Source organism: Chaetodon auriga, chromosome 3 (assembly GCF_051107435.1).
Source record: "Chaetodon auriga isolate fChaAug3 chromosome 3, fChaAug3.hap1, whole genome shotgun sequence".
Lineage (NCBI taxonomy): Eukaryota > Metazoa > Chordata > Actinopteri > Chaetodontiformes > Chaetodontidae > Chaetodon > Chaetodon auriga.
This window is the reverse complement of record NC_135076.1, coordinates 5278990-5302286: the sequence shown is the minus strand read 5'-3', so window position 1 is coordinate 5302286 and position 23297 is coordinate 5278990. Positions and strand designations below refer to the sequence as shown.

Below are 23297 nucleotides of genomic sequence, written 5' to 3'. Positions count from 1 at the left end.
AAATGATATTGTGAGACAGAATGAGTCGTGGCTAGCTGGTTAGCATGCTAACTTCAGTAGGTATCTGTAGACTGGCATCTTGATGTACTGTCAGCGCTGTTTCTTCTTCACATTCTGTTGATGTCAGCTCATTTTTTAATATCTTAAACTAAAATTCTGGCCATATCTTACACACCTTGGGCCACCTTCAGCCCCTCGTTGTGAACCTCAGCTCCACCATGCCACTCATTGCTTTCACATTCTGCCTAAACTATTAGTTGCATTATGTGTTGTTCTTTTAAAGATTATTAAAGCTTCCTTAGATGTGTACTCATCTGAATTTGAACAATGTTGCAGGTTTTGTTCTTAGAGTAACCCAGGGGGTCTATTGCTGCTCTTCTTGGTATAAGCCTCCATGCATGCTGCATGGGTAGGAGGGGAGCTTCCAGAACACAACCATACAGCCAATCATAACTGCACTGCCAGCTTATGGTGGAATAATGTTGATGTTAGTGGTCTTGGCAGAGTGTGCATTATTAAACAAGATAGTCTAAACAAGCATATTAAATTAATGGCAAACAAGCATGTTAAATTTATGGCAAAACCACAAGTCTGTTATATAAAAGTAGGGCATTGACACACATACACACAAACACACCACCATCACCATCTGTATGCCAGTGCTTGAGTTTAAATAAAGAAGGTGCCAGTCCTATACACCAGCAGCTGCTCAGCATGCACTTGAAGCTTTTAAGGGGAAGAGGTGTTTTTGTCTGATATGATTAAACAACATTGGCTTGTTTATGCTAGTAAACACAAATGCTGATCTATAATGTATGTAAAAGCAGTGCAGGAAGAAGTACACAGACCTTTTACCTCAGTCAAAGTATCAATACCACACTGTAACAAGTTCTGCATTCCAAGTTTTACTTAGTACAGATATACTTATCAGCAAACTGGACATTAAGTTTGAAAAGTGAAAATCTTCTTCTTTCCCTATGAGGAGTCGCCACAGTGGATCATTCGTTTCCATCTCGCTGGCAAACCAGCGGCCGGCCCTCCCGGCACAGAAATCAGAACTGTATGATCTGCATATTTGATTTGGCATCTGCCTTTCATGCAGGGCGCGCTTCCTGACGCAACCCTGCTGATTTATCCAGGCTTGGGATCAGCAACAAGGAATATCATGGCTCATGCATCCCCAGTGGCTGAGCTGGGTTCACCATTTTGCCCAAGGACACTTCAACATGTGGACAGGAATAGGTGGGAATCAAACTGCCAACCCTGTAATCAGAAGATGACCCGCCCTACTTTCTGAGCCACAGCCGCCCCATGAAAAGTAAAAATGATATTGATAAATATTTTATTATTTCTACTGATGCATTATAAGAAGCATATTAACATAAATGGTTGAAGCAGTGCTGACTCCAATTACCTTGCATATTTTCTAAACTGACCATTTGTTTTGTACGTAAAATCTTCAGCTGCCGCTTGCATCACTGGTCTATGGCAAAAAATGCAAATGAGGACATTTTAAACGGTAAAATACCGTGTGAGGCTGAGGCATAGCTAACATTTTCCTGATATGACATTGGCCTGAAACTTTGACACCTTGTCCGTTTTAGTGTGTGTTTGCAATGCGTCTTATAGATGGCTCTGCTGTAAAGAGGCCAATGTACATGAAGACAATTCATCCATTCTTTCATTCATTAAGCACATCACACCTGTGTGGCGTATGTGGAAAATGGAGCACTTTCAGTCCACTTTTCAATGCTCACTGCAAAATCGTCAAGTTGCTGCCAGCAGTGTTTTCCAAAGCAGCCCATCTAATGAGGATGCCCGCTGTCTGTGCAATCAGTGCAATTCTTGATATGTTGGGTCATAAATTATTTTGCTAATATTTGTCAAACACTGAAGACAACTCTGCTCTCTACTCAACAGGAGACAAGGACAAAATCTGTCCACAGACACGTAAACACCTGGCAAAGAACTCAGATCTGTGTCTGTGGGAGTTCCTGGTGTCTCCAGGACCACAATTTGCCATGATGACACGCACACACGCATGCACGCACACACACACACACACACACACACACACACACACACACACACACACACACACAAGCTGAAAACAATGTCAGCCACATCATTGCGGCTGGTCATAAGATGGACAGAAATGAAAAAGCACCAGAACTCTCAGAACACTGACATGAGCCCACGAACATGAGGCATAGCACTGAAAATGAGACATGGCAAGTTACATAGACAACAAATTAGCCATTATACAATATAATTTTCCTCGTCAGTGGGATAGCCCAAGCAGCTTAGCAGAGTAGGCCCAAGAAGCCACTGGTCCATATAATTATAAGTCAGTTCTTAATGATTTGTGAAGCTTTCACCATAAATTGCTTTTGCTTGTAGGCTACACTTGAGCAAACTGGACAAGTTAAAAAAAAAAAAAAGTTTCAAACACTCGTGAATTATCCCGTCACAGGAAAAGGATCAAAGCAAAGTTTAGTAAATATGAAGCAGGTATTCTCAGACAAAGCCTTGTGAGTTACAGTGTGTTTGGGGAATATGTGTTATAGTCAGCTTTCTTTCAAGGGCCTCTTTATTCATTTATGTATGAATAAACCATTAACTGCATAATATGCTTCAAAGCTACAGTAGGTGACTGAATTAAGCACTTGCACAGTCTGTTATTCTGTCTCTCCTTCCCATTTTCAGACTTTAAACAAACAGTGCAGCATTTACTTCCCATCTATGGCTGACCCTGTCCACACATGCAGCACTTGGAGAGGTCAGCCGTGGATTGATGAATGAGTTGATCAAAGTGACATATCTGCAGCCATTATCAGAGGTCTTATTTCAGGCAGCGCGGGGGAGGAATGTGATCAAGAAAACACAGTTAAACATGAATGTCACTGATTGTGGAAATGTGCAACGTGTGTTTCTGTCTCTGCATGAGCCCGTGAAAATAGGCAGTTGTGCGTGTGTGCATGTATGTCTACCCATTCAGAATTGTAAAGAGAGGGCTTGACACTTTATTAGCAAATAACAGGATCAGCCTGAAATAAGCCTCATCGCTAATTCACCAATAACCATGGTTTACTGCACATTGTCTGATATCCCCAAGGGTGTGAAAGTGTAAATATATCTGGATGGTGTTTGGCCACATGACACTTGTAATGGAGATGATAAAATTAGACAGGTGTGCAGGAGAGATTAAACCTTTACAGTTAAATAGTAAAACATTAGAGCGCTATTTTTATTCAGCAGACCATCTCACATTTAAGAAAATCATCTTTTGTTATTCAGGATATAAAAGACGGCTTTGTCATGCTGGTTGCACATCCAAACCGAGAGAAAGGACGAGCCACACTGGTGCCTGCACACAAACCCACACACACAGTGGGAAAAATGTGCACCTTTGGTGACAATGTAATGCAACTGGAGAGAAAGAGCCAGTGGACAGAAGTCCAACCAAACCACACAGCCACAGTCTTTGCACATAATCAAGCCTAATGCTCCCTGGAATGGACGATTATGCTCCCATTTTGCTTTCCTTTTAAAGGGTTTTGTTGTATAAAAACAACTTATCACTACATAGTGTTTGAGGCGTGATAATTATTGAATTGTTACCACAAATGCAACACCACTGAGTAAAAACAAAACAGAAAATAAAACAAAAAGTTAGACAGTAGCATTTAAAATAATGGCTGTCACGGACATATATAGGCCTCTTGCTAATAAAGTTTGGGAAAAAAATACTAAGGGGGCACTGAACTAGTATGAAGGTATATTCAGTATAGTTTTAATTCACACTAAATTAATTCCATCAGTGCACCAACCTGCCACAACCTTCTCTCATATTTTACCCTTTTCCTACTGTTTTCCTGTTTGCCCATTAATCTCCTGTATTTTAACCTTAAAAAGCTGGCAGGGGGCATAACCGCCTGTTTGATGTGTTTGCTCAATTCCCCTCCAGTACAGCAGGAGTCAGTATGCAGAACATTAGCTGTAACATGTATTGACGAGGAGTCACTCATTCAAATGGCACCTGTAATAAAACAGGAAGACGAAGAAGAAGAAGAAGTAGAAGTAGAAGAAGGATGAATGTGGGAGGGATGGAGTACCTGCCAAGAAAGGCTAAAGGTTTGTGAAAGTATCTCACCAGATGGGAGGAGGCTCACTCATACTTAATGAAGAGCCTTTAGTGTTTTCATTGATATAATGCAGGAATGTTCACAGCATCATCACAGTATCTGATTCTGACCACCTGACTGTTGTCACTTAATGTAGGAACTAGTTGATTCAATCATTGTTGCTCATATTTTAAGCAAGTGGTCTAGTGGTGATTTTAGGATTCACTGTGTGTACTCATGTCTAAATGGAAGGGGGCATCGGAAATTTTCCTAATTTACAAATCCAAATGTTGACAGGGAAGATTACTACACTGACCACAGAAACAGTGCTGTGGAAATTCATTGTTCTGAATTTATCAAGACAACAAGGAAACATGGAGGAAGTACTGCGGTTGTATTACAGCATCTACGTCACATTAAAATGGACAAAAAACACAAAGGCCTCTTAAAATATGTAAGATACGGTAATATACAGACTGGGAAATGACTGGCGATTTGCCATCACCCTCAGTATTCTCTTCTGGTTAATGCTTCAGAATGATGCTTAGAAATTAGATTTTTACAATTTACGCTTCAGGAGGTTTGTGTATCTCGCCAAGAGACCTATTTGATTTATATCTCACTATGCCATCAGTGATCCGAAACATCTAGTTATTAACAGATCAATACAATTCAAATGAGCCCTGTACCGATGCAGCAGGTTATGGTGCAATATGGAGCAATTCAAAACACTGTTTTGCAACAGTGAGGATATTTGCAGTGTAACTCAGCTTATTTTTGCTTGAAATAAATAGATTGAAACAGCTCTTCAACAACTTGTTTTGAATGAAATGTTGTGAACAATTTGGAATCTCAGTTGTTAGCATGTCTGCAGGTCTGTGATTCACCAAACTGTTGGCTGATCAGCACCAAATGAAAATAAATGGTGAGTGACAGGAAGTCCACGTAGGCTCGGACGCGTGGAAACTACTCAATAGACGGAGAATAAACAGAAAGGTGTCTTGTGTACTGCACTATTCTGTACCGTGTATTTATCAGACCAATTCCAGGGAGTTATCTGCGTAATCCACAAATCAATCACATTCTTACAGGGCGGGTAACTGGGACATTGAACTGTTTCATTCAAAACTTGGCAGGTGAATGGAATTAACATGGTGATTCAATTTTGAAGAAATGCTGAACACAAAGGTTTGTTTTGTTACCTGCTTCTGCATTTTCACTCTCATCATCCTCATCCTCATCCTCCGTGGGGGCTCGATCCTCCACACCCACCTGATCCATCACAATACACTCTGCCACACCTGTCTAAAATCGACACAGAAAGATCAAGTTCTACATTGAAAAATGTTCTCTGTCATCATTTATTACTAACATCCAAGAGTTCTACCATGAGATACTGTGACCAGCTATATTAAACAAAATCACAAGAAGAATTTCAGCTGTCAGAGGCATGTTTTGTAAATTATATGCTATTAAAATGGGCCTTTTTCACAGCAGACATTACAGCTTGTCATAGCAGGACAAGATCAGGTGTAATTGATAACATCAAAGTGACTGCATTCCATTTAGGTGAGCTGGTTCCATGTTCTTGGTTTTGCTACTCACTTTGTTTTATTTTCCTGCTATGACAACTTTTCATTCACTTAAGTCTTCTGTAATAAAGCTCCAGCACTGTTTTACATCATCATGAGTGCATTCCAATAGTTTCTATTTTCCTCAGTGAGGTTGGGTGTCAAAGTCTGCTCTCAGTGCTACAAATAGAGCCAAAAAAATAAAATGTGGCTACAGGGTGTGTTCAGCTGCTTACCTTCAGAGATTCCAGCTGCACCACCTGACATTTCTGAAGAAGCTCCACAAACAGGTAAATAAGCAAGGCCTGCATGACAGAACATGGACAACATCCACAGTTTTTGTTTATGAAATGGGTCTAACAGAAAATAAGTGAGTGCAACAGTCCTGTGCACAGGCACGTTCAGGCTTATTCTAGATGAACTGTGCCTCGCTTGGAAAGTGGACAAGAGCAGGCGGCAGCAGCAGGGGGCAGTGACAGAAAGCTACAGTCAAGAGGGACAGTTCCCAGGAGTCTTTGCAGTTCATGCAGGAAGTCATACATTGTTTCATTTCATTTATTTTATCTACTTAATAAAATTTGGGGGGAAACAGTTCATGCAGGAAATTACAGCAAGACTCACTTCCTGTTTGATCCGATCCAAGTTTAGAAAATGGTACCAGTACTCAGTCTCCAGTAATTGCTGTCTTATTCCTGAGTGTGATAGGTCAGTCTATCACATTGTTTCTTTGTTTTCTCATGGAGAAAATGCTTGGGTGTGGATAATAAATTGGCTCAAAGTAATTTATTATAAAGGTTATGGCCACTATTATATACAAGTAGCATCTTTGACATATGGGGCAAGAATTAAAGCCAGAGTAGCCTTTTGTCTAGGAAATGCTGTTTCATTTGACTGCTCTCTCAGCGTCATCTTTCTTAGTCACTGGATCTCATTTTGGAGACTGTTAAGACTGATTTGCACTCAGTTCACCACATCTTGAATTTCCACAGACCATGCAAGTTTTTCAAGAAAATAAAAGTCCACTGAGGCATGCGTTGCTCACCTGAACAAAGAAGCCAACAAGAAAGGAGACGAGGAAAGGCACCAGTCCAGCATGGGCTATTGTCACTGGAAGACCTAGAAATTGAAACAATGTGAAAGTTTCTGAGTTTAATTCCCACCTAAACTGACTTGAAGGCATGTGTTAAGACAACATCTGACTTTCTGTCAGTGCATCGACCTACCTGTCTATCACTGTGTCTGCTTGTCTTTCTCCCTCACAGACACTCCTTTCCGCTCTGGCTCAAACTTACCATAAAATTTTATGGTTAGTGCTGATTTCAATATGACATTTAAGTGATTGAACAAGTGCTAACTTGGAAGGGCTCCACCTTTGTAGAACTACATGAAGACCCTGCTGCAAACAAAGTAGTTAAATGTAATGTCCCATGTAATTTCCAGCTCTACAAAAATCTCTCTGGTGTTAACTACACTTCATAAACCACAGTTAAATTTGCTCTGCCAATGAAAGCCAAAAGATGGACAGAGCTTTAATTATATTCCAAATGAACTAATATATAAAAATGAAGTCCAGTAGAAAGAATAAATATAGATTATCAAAGTTTTTACCATCATATGGGTTGAATGAAACATGCCACACACCTGTAGAATCACAATTCAGTACAATAATTTTCCAAAATATATGTATATAGGAAGTTAACTTGACAATGAATGTTCAGGATGTGGTGCATGTTGCTGCTTATCAACCAACGGCAAAATCTCTAAATTTGTTGTAATTTATATCTTGCTCAGAGTGTGTTCCCCATATCCAACTGATTCTAGTGTTCCCCAAATCCCATCAATCCAATCTCATAAAGTATGAAGAGGATGGGTCTCGAGCTACACAAATCTAACTCACCAAGTATTTGTTTTCAGTGTTTGCCAAATCTTTGTCATCCAATGTGTTTTCCCTTAATGAAGCTGGCCAACTATAACCAGTCATCCTGTATTCGGTTTGTCATCAAATGTATGTTCCCCAAATCCAACTGGCTGCCAAGCATATTATGTAAACCCAGCCAGTTTTATTTTATCAATACTGAGGTCCAGTGTGTAGGATTTAGTGGCATTTAGCAGTTTAGCGTTACACTGGTGGCAGTGTGTTTGTAGACTGCTAATTTTTTCAGTTTGGAATTTTACTGGGATCCTCACCGTGGACTGCTCCTGCTACAAGCTAACGCAAAGCTAAGGAATCGGTCAGTGTCCTGTGGGAATAACAGAGACCCTGTTGGACATTTAATCTGTCTTTGTGGGTTTTCACGCTGCTTCACATTGGATTGCTGCTTGTCTGTGTGGGATGGTCACATGTTAAAGTTGTTTACATGTTGCTCCACATTCTACAACCTCAAAGTGGATGTGCAGAGCAAAGCTAAGACTTTTATGTTTCTCATGCCCATTCTGAACTTACAATGCTTCTCAAGAGTTGTGCCTCTGCCAGTTTAAAAAGATGCTCACTGTAATGTTCAAGTTTATAGGTAACACTAAGACTAACCAGCATGACACTACAAAACAGAGCACACTTTGCAGTTCTCTTCAGTCTGTGTTAATAATGCCATACTACAACAACTTTATCATGCTCACAATTATAAATTAATGTCTTCTATAAAGTTAACTTTCATTGACTTCATGCAAAACAGTGATGTTCATCCCAAGTGACTGATGGAGGCTGCACAGGCATTAGCCACTGTTGGAGCTCCACCAATAGCATTTTGTCAAATGTCCTATCGCCGATTATCTGTTCTTCATACCAATTATCATATGTATGATCATCAAACCTAAATGGCGATTATTTTTTCCCAATTGGCAACCTACTATGCTAGCAGTATGTACTCAGATCAATCTATCTCACCCACTGTATCCCACAATGCAAAGCACTGGAGCAGTCACAACAACCAGCCGGGTCAACAACGGTAAGGTGGCGAGAAATCAACTGTGTAGACTTTGAACATTGACAGTTTTTTGAAAATTGATGAGGAATTGAAAAAGTGCTCAAACGTTTTCAGAGTTGAGAAGCACCATTAATCAGTGGCAGAGGAAAGCCAGGCCCACAAATTAAAGATATTTTTTCATTATTGTACTGCTATTATTCTGTCATAACATTAATTTTTGACATATTTTATTGAAGTTATACAGCTATTGCCGAGGGGGAAATGCTCACAATATGACCAAATCAGCATGAGCATTAACACAAACAATAATACCAATCAACAAGTTTTAGGAAAAGGCTCCCAGTTTGATTGAAGCAAGGAAAACAAGGATTATGTTACAATTCCAAAGCAACAGCATCTGGCTCCTTCCAATTGTCTGGCCTAGCATACTGCAAAATAAATTGATATAACAGTTTTATACTGCATACTACTATGAAAAAGTATGTAGTACATACTGCATTTGTCAGTAGGATGTAGTAGGTGGTTTCAAATACAGCCAGAATTTTTCATAGACATGATGTCTTTCTAGCATAAGTGTGATGTCCATGCTTTTGGCCTGTCAGCGTACTTTTGTCATTATGCATCTTACAAAGGTAAGAAAACAGAAGTACTCACCTAAGATTCCAGTTCCCAGTATTGTTGCAATGGTCAAGAAATCTGAGAAGACAAACAGAACTTGGTCAGATCAATCAAAGTAGTGCTGGGCAGTGTGACCAAAAATGTATATCACGGTATTTTTCAAAATTCTAACGGTTTCACGGTATATGACTTTTTTTTTTTTTTTAGTTAATTAGTAAAGTAATATCTGATGAGTAACTCTGCAAAATCCATGCTAAAAAAAGAACCTGAACAGTTTTACAGATGATTTAACACAGGTATGTCCAGGCGCTCATTTGGGCACATCTCGTCCAAGCATACAGAGAACCACCTCTGCTGAAAACACTTTTCAGCCTTTTTTCTGCTTGCCATTGTTCTTATCTCTCATAACGGACTAAATGCAAATAAAACAGTAAAATAACACCTCGGGCTAGTCAGCAGGGTCCTCTGTGAGCGCTCTGCCCGTTCATGTGTAACGGAGCGTTCACACTAAGTGCGCACTTACACTGGTCAATAGCTCAGCAACCCATTGGTCAATTTTGATGATCTTACCACATCTAACCCTAACCCTCACTCTAAAAACCCCCTCCTCTTTATGTAAACAACCAGGACCTTCATGATTGATCTCAAACTAATGCAGAGTCATAGGAGGAGACATTAGCAATGTTTTTTCGAGGTGGAATATAACTTCTGACCACAAAACAGCAAAGCTAAGACATGCTTTATCATTTCGCAAAGTTTTTTTCTGCTACTCTTGGGCTGCTAGCTCGCCGAGTTTCTGTCACACAGTGAGGAGGCAGACATCTTCATCATCAGCAGACTCTCTGCTTTCATATGATATCAGGCTTGTGTGGTTTGCATGAAGTGGTAAAATGAGCAGATGCTCTAAAGTGGACATACGCTATTTTCATCTTTTTGATACATGCGCATATCATTTATTGCTGCATGAATTATGTTTTGTTTGGGTAGCAGTGCTTGAGGCTTTTAGCTGAGTTTCTCCCTGTCATTCTGATATGCTACATTCCTAGCGTGAGCACTGACCGTCTGAACTGCGCGCATCTCGCTGCCCCCTGTACAGGCGGCGCTCGTATTGAACAGGTTAATTGGTACAAGTTGGGGATTGTAACTTGGCTGGAGTATTTTCTGCTCAGTATTTCATACCTGGGATCCAATGTGTTGATCATCTGCCTGAAGCTTCTTTTTCTACAGTGTTAAGCAGGCCAATGTCTTTGGCTAGGTGGATAGTGATAGAGTTTGTGGTCTCGATCCATTACGGAGTCCCTCTAGCAAACGCGCCTTGAAGTGACATTTCGCTCAGTTTTTCTTTTGCTTTTCCCGTGTTACCTGCTGATGCGGAGGGCACTGATCTTAACTTCAAACATTCTTGATATTCCAAGACATGCCTGCAGCTAAGGTGGTGGAGCCTCCGGCGACGTTAGCCCCCCAAAAAAAACAAACCAAAAAAACAACAGACACGGCTCCTCTTTTTGGCAGAAGTTCTTCTGTGTCATCATGTTCTACTAGTTCTGCAGGTTCAATTTCAGAACTTTCAACATCTATCCCATCCATCTTCACCATATTGTAACACCAGAGCACTACAGTTTACCCTCACTACGCCCCGCACCATACATGTTTAGAAGACATTGAAAACGGTCCCGTCTGACGCGCAGCGTTCCGAACGTTGTGTAATCACATACATCGGTATGACGGTATATTAAAAATTTACATTTGTTTCACACCTCTTTATACCATATTTTTTAGTTTTGGGGCTTTAAGAGGTTATTAAGACATCTACGGCGAAAGGCTTAATTCCAAGTCATAGTCATAAATTACTGGCATTAAAGTCAAAGTCGAGTCTGACATGAGTCCATGTTACTTGACTTCAGTCAGCACTTCTGTAATTCGATAAATGTCGGTACAATATCAAGTAATTACATCATAATAACACTGCAACAATAAAAACAACAACAATCTTTGGGACACACTGTTAAATTTTTGTCATGACTGTGTTCAAGAGGTTTTGTGTCAACTCTAAGTTTTAAGACAGTTTCAAAATTACCTAGGATATTGATTGACACTTTCAATTTCCAGGTCAGGGACAGTTGAGAATAGCAGACATAAACTGGATTGCCATGGAAAGTCTACTGTGTACTGACAGCAAAAACTCAAATAAGTTAGTTCCAGCCATGATACCTCAGCTGAGCTTTCATTGTACCGTCCCTCTCTACTGCTCCATCTCCTTTTTCAATTTACTCACAGTTGTAGAACGAAATACATTTCTCAAAACTGTACACATCATCTCTGAGATAATTCATTCTCACACAACCAACTTGGCTGACCTCACTGCAATGGCTCTGAGACTCAAAGCCAGCATTACAGCAAACAACACTGACGCCCCACTCTGCAGTACCTCGCCAGCCTTAAAACTATTCCCCTCCAGCTGCAGGATGATGTTATGCAAACTGCATACAGTTCTATGCAGCAGTCTGTAGTTTTCTATCAAAGTTGTTTTGGCCACTTGAGGCTGGCTCCTAAAGCAAGTCAATCCGCATAGACGCCCATATTAAAATGCACAGTATTACAGCAGAAATAAACATGTTTACAGCTTGGTAGAAAAACTGTATAGCTTCATCTCCCCTATTATGACAACTGCATAGCCCTTTTGAGTGACAGCTAGCTGCTGGGTTTCAGCAACCAGGCTTCATTCAGCTTACCTCAGCTCCACCCACCAAGCTCCATCTCTTTGCCCATTTTTTGATTAACATGGAATTTGGCGGAGTCAAGGCAAAGCCACTGTCACTGAGCTTCACAATGGCTCTTCAAAATTTCACAGAGACTACGTCCATGTTTTATACACTCTTTGTTTGCCTATGGTGTTTTGTAATGTTCTCTCACAACCTTGTGGTATTTCATCATTTCCCCCTGTGGAAGAATAAACTAAAACTGTCTAAAAAGATGGTCTGACTGAACATTGGTACAAATTAACCCATCAGGAGTGTGATAGGATACTTTGATCAGTAAAACAACCAAAGCTATAAAAACATGGCCCAAGTTTGATATGATCTGATTGATACTATAACTAGAAATGTATTTGGGAATTATGCCTATCTACTTTCTTGTCAAGAGCTATGTGAGAAGATCAAGACCACTCTTGTGTCTGTGTGGCAATTCTGAAGCCACAGCCAGCAGCTGACCAGCTTAGTTTAGCATAAAGACTGGAAACAGGGCAAAACAGCTAGCCTGGCTCCATCCAACGGTGACAAACTCGACCTTGAAATACCTCCAAAGTTCATGAACTAGCAAGCTATAGTTTTTTTAATATATAAAAAAAACTCCCTGACAACTTGTGCTTTGAATGGGTTATGAATGTAGTATCAATAATGTCATGGTTTCCTGCAGCAATATATACTGGAGGCATCCTATTTCAGTGTTTCCCAACTTTTGTGAGCCACGGCACATATTTTACATTAGAAAAATCACAAGGCACACAACCAAACAAAAATGTCACAAAAAGTATATTTATTGAAATATAATGAAAATCTAGTCTCAATGTACTCAATTTACTTACTGTGAAATCTGAGCCTGTTTAGTTGAACACAAAGCTGATATTCTTGCAGGAATTGAAGAAAGACACACAGGAAGATTTCACCTGATTGGTGCTCTATGAAATTGGATAATCTTCCACGGCACACCTGATGATTTCTCACGGCACACTTATGTGCCGTGGCACACTGGTTGGGAAACACTGTCGTGTTTCACCTGAAATGAGAGGGCCTGCACCAGAGTCAGAGGAAATTCTAACAATTTTATGAAATTGAATGTCCGGCTAATTAAGCTTCAGGGAAAATTAGCAGCGATGCTACATCACAACACAAATGCCATGCATTAGCAGCTAATGATACCTATATGTGGCCCCCTAACTCCTCCTGCTTACTGAAGCCATGTGTTGTTTTATTTACAAGGGAATGCCCGAAAACAGCATTACTGAAAATAGCAATCTCGGAAGGTTACACTGGCTCAGGAACAGAGGTAAAAAATAGCAGTCAGTGTATCACTACCTGCATTTACTATTGTGCGTAGGAGGCCTCATTATCTCGGGCATTTCTGATACAGACTATTAGAGAAAAAAAAAGGCAAAGAACTGATTTAATTTGGTCACACTTTTGTTATCAAAAAACAAAAAATATAAAATCCCACTGGCTACAGAATGAAATCAGTTTTGACTAATGTTTTGTTTAGAAACTCAACTGTAAATACTGGACCCCCACTCACCACTTTCCTGTGGTAAACTTTGGAAAGTCTTGACAGACTTATGCATTGTTGCTTTTGGTCTTGTCAAAGCATTTGTTGACAATAAGAAAACTGCAGAATACACATGGTTTACATAAAACTGTGAATCAATATCAATATCAATGGTACATTCATGTCATGCCTGAGTAGTCAGTAATGGAAAAAAACAGAAAAGCTTTCCTAAAGGTTTACTTTGATGGAAGTGCTTTCATACAACGCTGCATATTTCCAGAAAGACAATTCTTACACATGCTGTAATGCAGCTGTGAGACCCTCTATTAGGATGACAATAAACACCATCAACCAGCCCCTCTGTCACCACAGCTTGATAGTTGTATTGACGAGACAGGTCACTTTTCTGTTGCATTCAAATCCATCACTTGCACTCTACGGAGCTGCCATCATCACTAGAAATAAGCTGTCATTCTAAATCAGCCTGATCATTTTTCATGATTCTCTTCTCAATCCTCCTCTGTGCTGTCCCACCACCCCTCTAAAGATGGCTAAGGGACATATGGTGTCAGTAATTAGACATGTCATCATAATCTTTTTCGGATTGTCTGTGTTCACACAGCTGCCGAGGCATGTAATATAATGACTCAATAACTTGTGTTACAGGCAGAGACAGGATTCTAAGCCTGAGATGGAAACATGGGCAAAGTGACCTTCATAGACTGATTTGGATGCTCAACAATTTGTCCTTTGTTTTTGGCATCCTTCAGTCTGGCACCTCTTAGTCATAATGTGCAGATGGAGGGAGGCACACCTACGTTTTCTTAAATTAGTTATTAAATAATTCTGCTTCAAACCTCGGTTGCACTTTGTGTAAAAGACTGAAGAATCAGCAGCAGCCTTTTCTTCAGCTGGTTAAAGGAACCAGTGGGGTCCAGTGCTTCGAATCTGGATCCGAAACTTTCTGTTTCACAAAGGCTTCTCCCATCCAAGCAAAAACACTCATTTCATGAGAAATCAATAACCAGTCCATACCTCACCAATGCATCACAGCACAATAACACATCACAGCTCATATACGCACAACCAGCACAGAGAGCACTATACTTGATAGTCACCACTGGGGAACGAAACTGGAAAACAACATAAAACCTGCAGCAATGAGGAACAGAGGCAGCGGTTAGGCACTGTAACAGTCCAGCAGACAACAAAGCAGGAGAAAAAAGTAGCTCTCCATGTGCCCAGACATGAGGGAGAGCCCACCGTTAAAGCACCCCAAGTTAACAATCAGTGTGACGAAACACTCAAGTGAGTGGAAAATACTGGTCTTGCAACTGAATTCCAAAACATTTTTTGACAAAAACTCACCTCACATGTCATGTGATATGCTACTTCAATACACGTTCAGAACAAATGCTAATGGACCACTCCAGAATCAAATCAAATCAAATCAAACTTTATTTATATAGCGCTTATAGAACATGTCATACATAATGCAACACAAAGTGCTTTACAAGAGTTAAAAACAATATAAATAAAAACAGAACAACACCAAAAACCCAACCCTCCCACCCTCCATATGTACTGACACACACCCTCAACTACATGTATACACACACACACACACACACACACACACACATTCTCACCACAGACAGTAGCAGGAGTAACGAGACATGGCAAGGCACTGAAAATTTAATATCAAGGAATTTACATTATAGACACTGATCATACACGGTCCAGCCATATACTAGGTTTCGACCTGGTCTTGTTTTTCCTGGAGTCCCCTAGCAGTTAAAATCCTGCAGAGATAAACGAGAAGTGGCGGAGGCCATGTCACATAATTTGTTCCCTTCAAGTAGGGCTCTGCCATTGAGCTCATGGAGGGTCCTGGCAGGAAGAGCACAGGTGGTACAAACAACATTAATGATGGCTCTGTTCTGTTCAAGTGTCTTCGTAAGCAATGACAGCTTGCCAGCATGAACAATACCTGGACCCTGAAACTGAAGGAGCTTAATTACACCTGTGCTTTTCCTACAGTGACAAGTCAAAATGCCTTGTGTGAAAAAGCCTATAACGCACCATTCTGCTGGCAAACATCACGATACTGATGCAACACAAAGTAAGCCAGTTCAGCTAGTTGTAAACTGGTTAATTCCCCCTGGAAAAAGGACTGCCGACTGGTGGTCACTGAACAGCATCACTAGAGCACATGGAGTCTAAGGTCTTTGCTAAAGGACACATCAACAGCAGCTATTTTCACCTCATTTGTCAACAGTCTCAGTCACCAAACGCACTCAAACTATCACTTCAGTAACATTGAGACAACAGCTTGCTGCACTGAAAATAATAGCAGAATATATTGTACATATCTACATATCTATATGTGTGTGTGTGTGTGAACATATATGTGTGTGTGTGTGTGTGTGTGTGTGAATATATAGCACGTATGGGAGCTTAAGCCTAAAGTGTCACTGTAATCTTTTTCATCAGAGCAGCACCTCCTCAACAATGACTTTAACTAGAGCTAAAAACACATTGAAAGCAGTGAACTAAAGGAGCTCAAGCAAGTGTAACTTCACACATTGTCCGAACAAACTGCTCCAGAGTCACTGGCTTAACTTAAGCAACAGTGAAAACGTTAGCTTATCGGAGAGCATTACAAATTGAAGTAGTAAGTAGTAGTTTCGCTTGTTTGCAAGCATTCAGGTGTTTTTGAGGGCAAATGCCAAGCGCTACTTCACGTATCAACTTCTTGAGATAGTTCACGCGAGAAATGGGAACAACGAGAAGTCATTAAAAAGAAATGAAAATGAAAATTGCAATAAGTCAGCACTAATAGGTCCATTTAATGCACGTTCAATAACATGGTAAATCCGAATGACTCATTGATGTTTTGCTAACTAGGGTATGTTTATTGCAGCATCAGCAAGATTATTCAGACTGTTTATTTTCACGTAGTTCTCCATGTTTGTCCTCGCGAGCGTTGTATCTCCGTCCGCCCCCGCCCCCACCATAACATGTTAATGGAGCATCGCTTCCTCACAAATGTACTGTTAGAAACCAAATGTCGGTTAATATAGTTAGGCAGCAAACTGTTCAGTGTTTCCTGAGCGGGCTTGTGTGGCCTGTACCGGTACCTCTAAACGTCGTGATGTGTGTCGGTACTCACAGCACTGCAGGTAAATAAACCGCAACTTCCAGTGTCTATCCTGGTTTTTCCGCGTAATTTTGATGGACAAAGTGCTGAGACTGTTGTCGGGGACGGGACAGGGGCTTGTTTGGTTTCTTATCTCCTCTGCGGCGGTCGCCATCATTTTGAACACCCTATCTCTCCCCCTCCCCTCATCCTCTCTCTCCTCCGCTCCCGCCCCTCTCGCTTTCTCGCGACACGTGAGCGCGCGCGGTCCTCCGGATGCTGCGCGCGCCCGACGGCGCTTTATGAATGAGCGTCACACCGCTTCAGCGCATTACATGAAAAGTAGCACACAGTAGGTGATGGGAATCATAAATTTAGCATATAGACAGGGATCAGTATCCTGGGTCACTCGCAGCATCCACAGCAACAAATTATACAGGCGACTTATATGCAAAAGGCAGACTTCAAATCACTAAACCAGATTGCCCAGCAAGGCTAATGGTTCACAGATAATCAGCAGTAACACACATCCAGCCATCTTTATTTCAAACTTTATAGCAATTCATGGGGTATAAATAAACATGAAGTGTGCTGGTCCACTGAAGGAACTCTCACTGGGCACTACAGTATGGGGGCTCATAAATAAATAAATAAATAAATAAATAAATAAAGTTCGACAAAGTAATTTGATTGGATAAGAGACATTCCATGACTGCTGATAGAGTACAACAGCACTGGGACTTTTTACTGACATTGTCACTCCGCTGTACAGGCGTTCTAATAACCGTTAATTAACGTTACATCAGTCGTTAACTACCTTAGATTGTGGCAAACAATCTAAGACAGAGAAAACCGGAGGGGCGCTATGTATGAGGAGCGAGGAAATGCGCTCTGTCCGGTAGCGTCGCTCGAAAAATACCTAAAGAAAATTTCGCCTGATGCAAAGGTCCTGAACCTGCAGCCGAGGAGGGTAACAGTGGCGACAGACAGCTTCTGGTATACCGCTGTTACACTGGGGGTAAACCAGCTGTCACAGATGTTACCCAGGATGTGCAAGGAGGCAGGGACACACACGGGCATAGGTGAGATGCTTTATATACAGATGCAAACCACGATGTCAATTTTGATTCATAGATAATGTGTCGCAGAACATAAAATACATATCTAAACAAAAACTTGTTTCACAGGTCTGAAAGCTCGCTAAAAAGTTACTGGAGACTATCTATGGAGAGCCGGAAACGATGGAGCAACGTGCTGTCTGATCGAGCTGTTAAGGCATCAGAAACACACATCATGCCACCAAAGCGTCTGTCAGCAGACTCTTTTTTTAGTAGTTGCACAATAAATGGAAATATTCAGATAAATGGAAATGATACAATGTAGCGGTAATATGCAGACACAGAGTAGCAAGCTTGTGTGTAGGAAATGTTTATGTGTTGCCTGGCAACAGCCTCGTCTCCCTTCCAGTTGCGGAACTATTTGTGTTGGCGGAGCCAAATAAATGATTGAATAAACAAACAAATCATAATCTCTTGTGGCTTATTACTGTTAACTAATAAAATGCGCTTGTAGAACTTTTGTGTAAACTCAATATCACACTCGAGGTCGTGCTGCTGTGCTGAATATCAGCACTGGTGTGATTATCTGCGACCGAATCACACCAGTGCTGATATTCAACACAGCAACACTCCCTCTCGTGTGATATTGCTTAAATATACATATACATATGTGTGTGTATAATTACTCGTTTGTTTTCGTTCGTTTTTTTTTTTTTTTTCTATCATTTTCATATTGCAAGAAAGTGCATTTACCTGAATACACATCTGAGGGAGCCTACTTTCCTTGAGTCCATCCATTTCATGTTAATGCTTCTGCTCCACTACAATAAAGAGGCAGATTATTGTACTTTCTACTCCACTACATATATTTGATAACTTTTACCAGTAACTAGTTACCTTGCACTCGTTAACACAACACAACATAAAATCAACAAATAAACAATGATATATTATTATAGATTAAGATAAGGCTGTCATAATGGGCAGTTTGAATCAGACCCAGAAGCAGAGCGAGCACAGTTGAGTAGTGTACAGCAGTTTATTGAACTGATTAATAAAGTTAGTGTGCAGCTTATGGCAGGAGATTCAGGTGGTGAATGGCTTGAGGTTTTCTAGGACAAGGAGACACAGGAATGAGGTCTGGAGAAACAATCACTAGACAGAACCACAAACTGGTAACTAGAGCAAAGGTAAGAGCCAAAACAAAGTACCACAATGATTAATGGACCATCTGAGTGAAGAGCCAGGGTTTATGCTGCAGGAGCTGATTGTCTGATGAACATGAAGTGTGCAGGTGGGCTGGCAATGGGAGGGGGCAGGTAACGGCACCCAGTTCAGCTCAAACACAGACAAAGATACACAGAATGAGAGAGACACACGAAACACATGGAGGGGAAGCATAGGAAACACAGCGAAACTAGAAGGAGCGGTACACTGCCAAATCCTGACAAAAGATTTATTGGTCCAGGAGGAAATTCACAAGGTACTCAACAGTATAACAAGTAATCAAAATAAGCCAACCTTCAGCAGCTGCAACATGAAGTCATGCACGCATTAATGCTCCAATAACTGTCATGAGCACTTGAATTTTGAATGTATGAAGTAAAAGTAAGAAGTGAAAGATTTGAGTATTTTATCCGCCACTGTCTCCCTCCCTGTCACCCTCCCACTCTCTGGATTGAGTTCAGTTAGTTTTCATGTGCAATTTACTGCATGCTGCAAACATATTGCAGTAAATGTTTCCATTTTGGTCTCATGGTTCTGCTGTGGTTGAAGAGAAAATAATCTTTAAATGCACAAACCACATGCAGTCTTCCTGTGTGTCCATCCCTGAGTCAGGTGGTGAAACAGGAGAATGATAGTTTGTTGATAATGATCATATCAATTATCCAATTATTACTACTGTTGAGTAGTTAGTGCAATAGTTAGTGAAGGAAAATGGGCTGTGAGAAACAATCCGATATCTTGGATTTAAGAATAACTTCATTCCAGTGAGACACTCTCTGGTTGCAGAAGTACGTTGCACCTTTGACCAGTCTGGAGTGGTCTGGTCAGACACTGACATCAGGGTGCACTGACATACACTTCTACATCCTTACAGCAAGGTGAGAAATTAATCCACTACAGTCAGAAAAAAAAACCAAGATTTTTAGCTGCTGTGAAAGTGCAGAAGTGTTTGCTGGAATTACAGATATTTGCTGTGCTGATTATGTCAAAATGTATGAGATTTTTCTTTCCAGTTGTCTGGAGGAACAAAGGCAGATGCTTAAAATGTTCTTTATTGCATTAAAAATTCAACAAGACTTCAACAGTTTAGAGGACAGAAAAACATGCCAGAAAAATCCCTGCATAAGCTACTGAAGTTATTATGTCATGCATACACAAACCAGGCCAGACTGAACCATCAGATGATTCAATTAACAACAGTGTTCAATATGAGAGTCAGAGTCAGCTCATAAAAAGTTACATTTTGCAAACCTTTCATAGATTTTCAAATAATTCCAAATAAGACATTTTTTTATTGTGTGTGTGTGTGTGTGTGTGTGTGTGTGTGTGTGTGTGTGTGTGTTTTAAAGTACGATTCAGAAAACGAATAATCAAATAATCGAATACAGCGTGAGCTTTAGTTCTGGGTAAATGTAAAGACTTGGAAAATTCATTTGAAACGATGACATCACAGAGAACATTCAGAATTCTGTGCAAATTCCACAATACAGCAGTTTCCAGTTTTGTCTAATTCTAATAAACAATCATCTAACATTGCATATTATGTCGACCTACTCCAAATTTTCAAATAAATACTGTACACAGTAAACTCATAGTTCAACCAAGTCAAGTATTTTCCATCCTGTGTGTGAGTTGAGACCTCTGGAGAGGTAGGGTGTGGGCCCTGCTTGTGCAATGATGCATTTTGTACTGCAAATCATCAATTTATGTTATGACATACTAATGTTAAAATAGCAAATACCTGTACCCTCTAAGTTAACCCTAGTCATTAATTAATCCAACCGAAAAGAGATAATAAAACAGCAAAAGAGGTGGAGAACCACTTTAGATCATTATATACAGCAGTCTAACACTGTGTGACGTCATAGCACAATAATGAGTGAGTCATGGAATTCTACGTGGATGTATTATCATGCAAGTATAAAACAAATAGCCAAAACTGATGCTGTGAGGCAGACTTTTTCATACTGTAACACATCAGGCCACCTGGAATCACAGTCACTCTTCAACATGATAGAAATCTGTAGAAATGTATGGTTATGGTACAACCAAATAACGTACTGCGTCACACATTTCTATCTGTGTCAGCGATACATAGTGTGAAGCAAAGTCCTACATGGTCGAATGATTGGTGATTGGCCATGTCCATGACACCTGCAGGAATACCTGGTTAGGACTGCTGCTTACAGTATGTTAAGTTTGTGCCACAGTGACAGCATTAATATACAGTAGAAGACAATAATATACACCGGTTTATTAAAATGTACAGACATCAAACAACAATGCAAGTTTTCTCTCAAATGAAGAATATTCAAGCTGGTGATTAAAATAAATAGCAGGCATATCATTAACTTGTTCATTCCTGGAAATGGTGACTGGCTGAGTGAATTTGTGTCCACTGGCTTTAAAGCACCTCAGAGCTTTCTGTACTGTTTTGTATTCTGGAATGTTAATACAGCACAGTATATATCCAATAGAGTCATTTTACTAGCTGACAAGGAAGTAGCTAGGTTAGCTGTAGATAGTGAAAACTTATGTTACCTTCTATTGATTGAAGTTTTTCGTATGCAACTGTGCCACCACTAAAATTGACTTTGTATGCTGTCTTAATGCACGATAATGCTAGCATGAACTGGTTATGGTGAAAAGCACATGTATACTGATTAACACAGTGTTGGGTAATTGATTGGATTCTACAGCTGACTATCTGCTCAGAGGTGGGGACCTCTGTAGTGCACTACATCAACAAAAATCTGGAGCTTAATCTTTTTTTGGTATTGTGTTTGATGTTATACTTGTGAATTAAAGCATTTTTTTTTGTTTCTGATAAAAGGCACATTATTTAAAGCAATGAACATTTATATTTTTGATCCCTGAAAAGTTTTGTTTTCGAAAATCAGTATTGCAAACTGGACACTTAAATACAAATGATCAATTGACCTTATAAAATGTCGCGTATCAAATCTTTGCTGCAAACTGACATGGAATTAATATAAAACATCATATTTTTTGACTATAAATGAACTTATCTGAATGCATCATTATGACTGTGGAAACACTAAATACTAAAACAAACAGATTATCTGGGCAAGTAAACAAGCAATTGTAGATGATGTTGTTGGTATCTTTCTAGATGCTGAATCATTTCACAGAACATTTTAAAAGTGTGTAAGCTCTACAAAATTCAGAGTTAATAAAAATGAATTACAAGCTGTGAAATCCAAGTCCATCCCACGCCCTCCCACCCGTCCATCATGCTAAAAAAGTCTATCACAGCCAAACTATTACAAATAAGTTATCAAAGTTTTTTTTTTCATATTATAAAATAGTGCTCTACTCATTTCTTTTCACACAAACACTGTTCTAGTACACTTCATGCCTAACTACAAAAAACCCTGAAGCCCCATTTACCAGTAGTTCTTATAGAAACACTGAATCTCACTTCTGCCTGTAATCTGAAAGAATTGTTCGACGTGGTTTGCAGCTTTGCTTGATTAGATTCAGTGATTTGGTTACAGCTTGAGAACCATAAACCAACATACATTATTGCTCAAAATAATAATGTTTTTTTGAGTACTTTCATATTAATAATTAGCTATTAAACGTTAACGATTAAAAAAAATTTATTGCTCAGATCTCGATTCAGGCTTGTGCAGACTATTAGAGGCAGCACGTCAGCCTTAGACTCCTAAATCTCTTGTCATGAGCAGAGCAAACTCCTGCACAATGACAGAGATCACTGGCTGGTGCCATTAATTAGGGAGAGAATGTGAGAAGAATAACGAGAAAGAGGAGGCGGAGAGACACCACTGGCTGCTGCCACTTAAAACATTAAAAGTTCGCAGGATGTAGCACAGCCATCGAGGAAATGCGAGAGAATGACGAGTGGAGATTGAGCACAATTGTCAAACGGGGCATAATGATTGTAAATGCATCAGCTGGAATGATTGTGTGTTGTGATGCCGCTCTGCTGTTGATTTTCACTTGTTTATGCTAAAACGTTTGAGTGTTTTTAACTCCTCTACTGTGTAAGACTGTTATATAAATGCTACACAGGAAGCAAGTAATATGGCAGTGTTTGGTGTTTTTGGGGTATTGGGTGATTCAGATTAGATGAGGTTGCTGACAAAAAATGTGTTTTTAGTAATTGTTATTCTTACATGGCCTGTCGCAGGCAAAGACTACCTACTATGCCCTCTACAAAGGACATGGAGTTACCAACTGCTCGCTTTCACCTGACAGTTAGGAGCTGTACCGATTTTACCAGCAGGAGAAACTAGTGTGAACAACAAGGACATTCTCCCCCACCAGCTTCCCACCTGCTAACACTGCCACTTACTGCGCTCGTTGCTCGGGGCTCTAGGCCAGGCAAGAGG

At 40.2% G+C, this 23297-nt stretch overlaps 1 protein-coding gene across 1 annotated transcript in view; it reads right to left on the bottom strand.

Moving 5' to 3' along the window:
- LOC143315754 (uncharacterized) overlaps positions 1-16890 on the bottom strand; it is an 86525-nt gene extending 69635 nt beyond the window's left edge. The window contains exons 1-5 of the mRNA XM_076723131.1: positions 16670-16890; positions 9274-9315; positions 6738-6811; positions 5932-6000; positions 5327-5429 (exon numbers count right to left, since the gene is read on the bottom strand). Of these exons, the coding sequence (XP_076579246.1) occupies positions 5327-5429; positions 5932-6000; positions 6738-6811; positions 9274-9315; positions 16670-16814 (433 nt within the window). The 5' untranslated portion in view covers positions 16815-16890. The remainder of the gene's footprint in view (positions 1-5326; positions 5430-5931; positions 6001-6737; positions 6812-9273; positions 9316-16669) is intronic.
- Positions 16891-23297: the final 6407 nt, after the last annotated feature.